The sequence below is a fragment of the Manacus vitellinus genome, unplaced genomic scaffold (genome assembly GCF_001715985.3).
Source record: "Manacus vitellinus isolate BGI_N305 unplaced genomic scaffold, ASM171598v3 scaffold_25_pilon, whole genome shotgun sequence".
NCBI lineage: Eukaryota > Metazoa > Chordata > Aves > Passeriformes > Pipridae > Manacus > Manacus vitellinus.
The window spans coordinates 11,392,077-11,394,564 of record NW_021939882.1 but is presented as its reverse complement, the minus strand read 5'-3'; the positions used below and the strand labels follow the sequence as shown (position 1 = coordinate 11,394,564).

Here is a 2,488-nt window from a genome sequence, read left to right as displayed (position 1 = left end):
TGAACCTCGGCCTGTCCACGGTCACCTTGGGGTGGTGGCAGCTGAGTGCAGCAGCCAGGAGCCAGCGTGTGGAGCACCTGCCTGGCTGTGGGCTGCTCTCCTGGCGTTGTGTTATCACCCTCCCATATCCCAGCCAACTCCAGGATGTTTTAGGAGAGGTCTCCACTGGGATGGAGCTGCCGCTGTCCTGTCCCTGGGTTTGGGATGTGACTGGAGCAGAGGTCGGTGGCACCTGGTGCTGAGGTTGCTGCTGAGCAGCACTTGTACCACATCCAGGCTTCCTCTCACTCCTGCTCCAGCCCCAGGAGTGGGCTGTGGGGACAAGAAGCTGGAACAGGCCTGATTAGCCACCTCTGGGCCTGCAGCTGGGACCCAGTGCCGGCACCAGGCAGTGTCACCGGCACAGCCAGGACGAAGCCAGCTCTCCAGAGCTCCCCACGCACGAGGGGTTTGCCAAGGCCTTGTGCCGAGCTGCCTCTCCCGCTGCACCGGGTCAAGGCAGAGCCCACCTGGATGAAATCCAGCGTGTCTCCGTGTCGGGCAGCCTGGCAGGGAGTACAGAAAGGTGCTGATGCAGCGCAGAAGGGTTGAGGGAATGGTGCAGGAGGCAGCAGAGACGCTGGTAGGGCTTGTGTGCTTGAATATTTTATTACTTTTAATGTATAATCTTAAATTAGGCTTCCTAAGGCTGGTCTGGACACTGCTCCACACAGAGCCTGCACCAGTGCTGGGTCACCCGGCCAGAGGGAGGGCACAGCGTGGAAATCCATGGCCCTGGGTGGGAGTTGGTGGCCCCAGGGCTCTGGCTGGCTCCAGTGGTGGCAGACAGGCTTCAGCAAGCACTGGATGAGCCTCAGCCGGCTGAAGGTTGGGGTGGAGCAAAGCACGGGGGTGGCAGTTCCCGGGCGGGTGCCCCCGGAGCTCGGGGTGTCCCCCGGGAGCAGCGTTGCGTTTCCCTATCCCTGTGTCCGAGCCGAGCACCAGGAGCCTTGGCTTTGGCCTTGGTTAGTGCTGATGGATCCCAAGAGCCTCCCTGGGAGCTCGGCTGGGCCTCTCCAGCGCCGGGCAGGAGCCCTGCCCTCGCTCAGACCTTGGTGCACACCGACACCCCGTCCGCGCCGTCCTGCTCATCCGCGGCCGCGCCGCCGCCGCGGGCCCGGGCCCTGAACCCCGTGAACAGCGGGCACACGGGCACCCTCCGGAGCCACCGCGCCCTGCGCACCGCGCCCATCCCGAACGGGAAGTCGTAGCTCCGGAGGCTGGCGCCCGCCGTGCTGTCCGAGTGCGCGCCCGCCTTCCACTGCACCAGCCCTCGCTCCTCCTGCGTCCCTGCGGCAGCCGCGATGCCCAGTGTCACCCCCTCGCCCTGCCAGGCCCTCTGACAGCTCCAAACCGACACGAATCTGCCCCAGCCCTTCCTGCTCCCCTGCCCCGGCCCCGTGTGTTGCAGTTACCCGGGATGGTGTTGTCCAGGACAAAGGCGATGGTCCCCCCGACGAACATCTCCGTGGTGAGCAGCACCGTCAGGATCTGGTCCAGCTCGGGGACACCTGTGAGAGCGAGAGATGGAGCCGGGCTGTGCTGTCATGAGCTTATTAATCAGTGCTTCCCTGGGGTGGGAGACCACCAGGGAAGTCCCCCCTCCTCTCTCCCTAAATACCCCAAATTAGGGCTTTTCGTGGCTGAGGGTACCTGTGTTAATGGCCCCGGGGTTAGAATCCAGGTAGTTTGGCAGCGTGAGCCCGAAAAACATGGCAAAGCCCAGCACGAAGAGGTTTCGGGAGGAATTCATGTCGACGAACTGCAGGTTGGAGAGGCCGACGGCCGTGATCATTCCTGTCGGCAGAGACGCGGCGATGCAGGCGGAGGTGCCCGCGGGAGCCGGGCACAGGGAGGGGCTGCCCCAGCAGGGGTGCAAGGAGGCGGTCACGGTCCCACCCAAACTGCCCTGCATCACCAGCCCCAAAATCTGCGGGGACATGGCCCAGGGCTGCTGAGAGCAGCGCTCCGGGTTTGGGGGCGGCTGCGCCGCAGTTACCGAATAAGGTGCAGAACATCCCGCCGAGGACGGGGTCGGGCAGGGAGGCGAAGAGCGCCGTGAACTTGCCGACCGTCCCCAACACGAGCATGATCCCGGCCCCGTACTGGATCACCCTCCTGCTCCCCACCTGCACAGAGACAGCGGCAGGCGGTGACGGTGCCCGCGCCCCCCGGCCGAGCCGGGATTCCTGCCCAGCTCCGGTACCTTGGTCATGCCCAGGACGCCGATGTTGGGGCTGGAGGAGGTGGAGCCGTTGCCGGTTCCCAGCAGCCCCGCGATGATGCAGGAGATGCCCTCGGTGAAAATGCCCCTGAGGAACAACGCGGTCGGGCTGGTTCCCATCCCCCTCTCCTGCGGCATCCCTGACCGGTCTCCAGGGATGCCACGGTGTGAGCGGGGTACCGTGGAGGGGAAATAGCTGTCTGTACCTGTTAATGGCATGCACGG

General features: G+C 65.0%; 1 protein-coding gene across 1 annotated transcript in view; it reads right to left on the bottom strand.

Moving 5' to 3' along the window:
• Nucleotides 1-631: 631 nt before the first annotated feature.
• Nucleotides 632-2,488, bottom strand: part of SLC23A1 (solute carrier family 23 member 1) — a gene marked incomplete at its 5' end in the record, with an annotated part of 4,465 nt that continues 2,608 nt past the window's right edge. The window contains 6 exons of the mRNA XM_029960223.1: nt 632-1,329; nt 1,455-1,550; nt 1,693-1,836; nt 2,039-2,168; nt 2,246-2,351; nt 2,470-2,488. The exon at nt 2,470-2,488 is cut by the window's right edge and continues 180 nt beyond it. Coding sequence (XP_029816083.1) covers nt 1,085-1,329; nt 1,455-1,550; nt 1,693-1,836; nt 2,039-2,168; nt 2,246-2,351; nt 2,470-2,488 — 740 coding nt within the window. The remainder of the gene's footprint in view (nt 1,330-1,454; nt 1,551-1,692; nt 1,837-2,038; nt 2,169-2,245; nt 2,352-2,469) is intronic.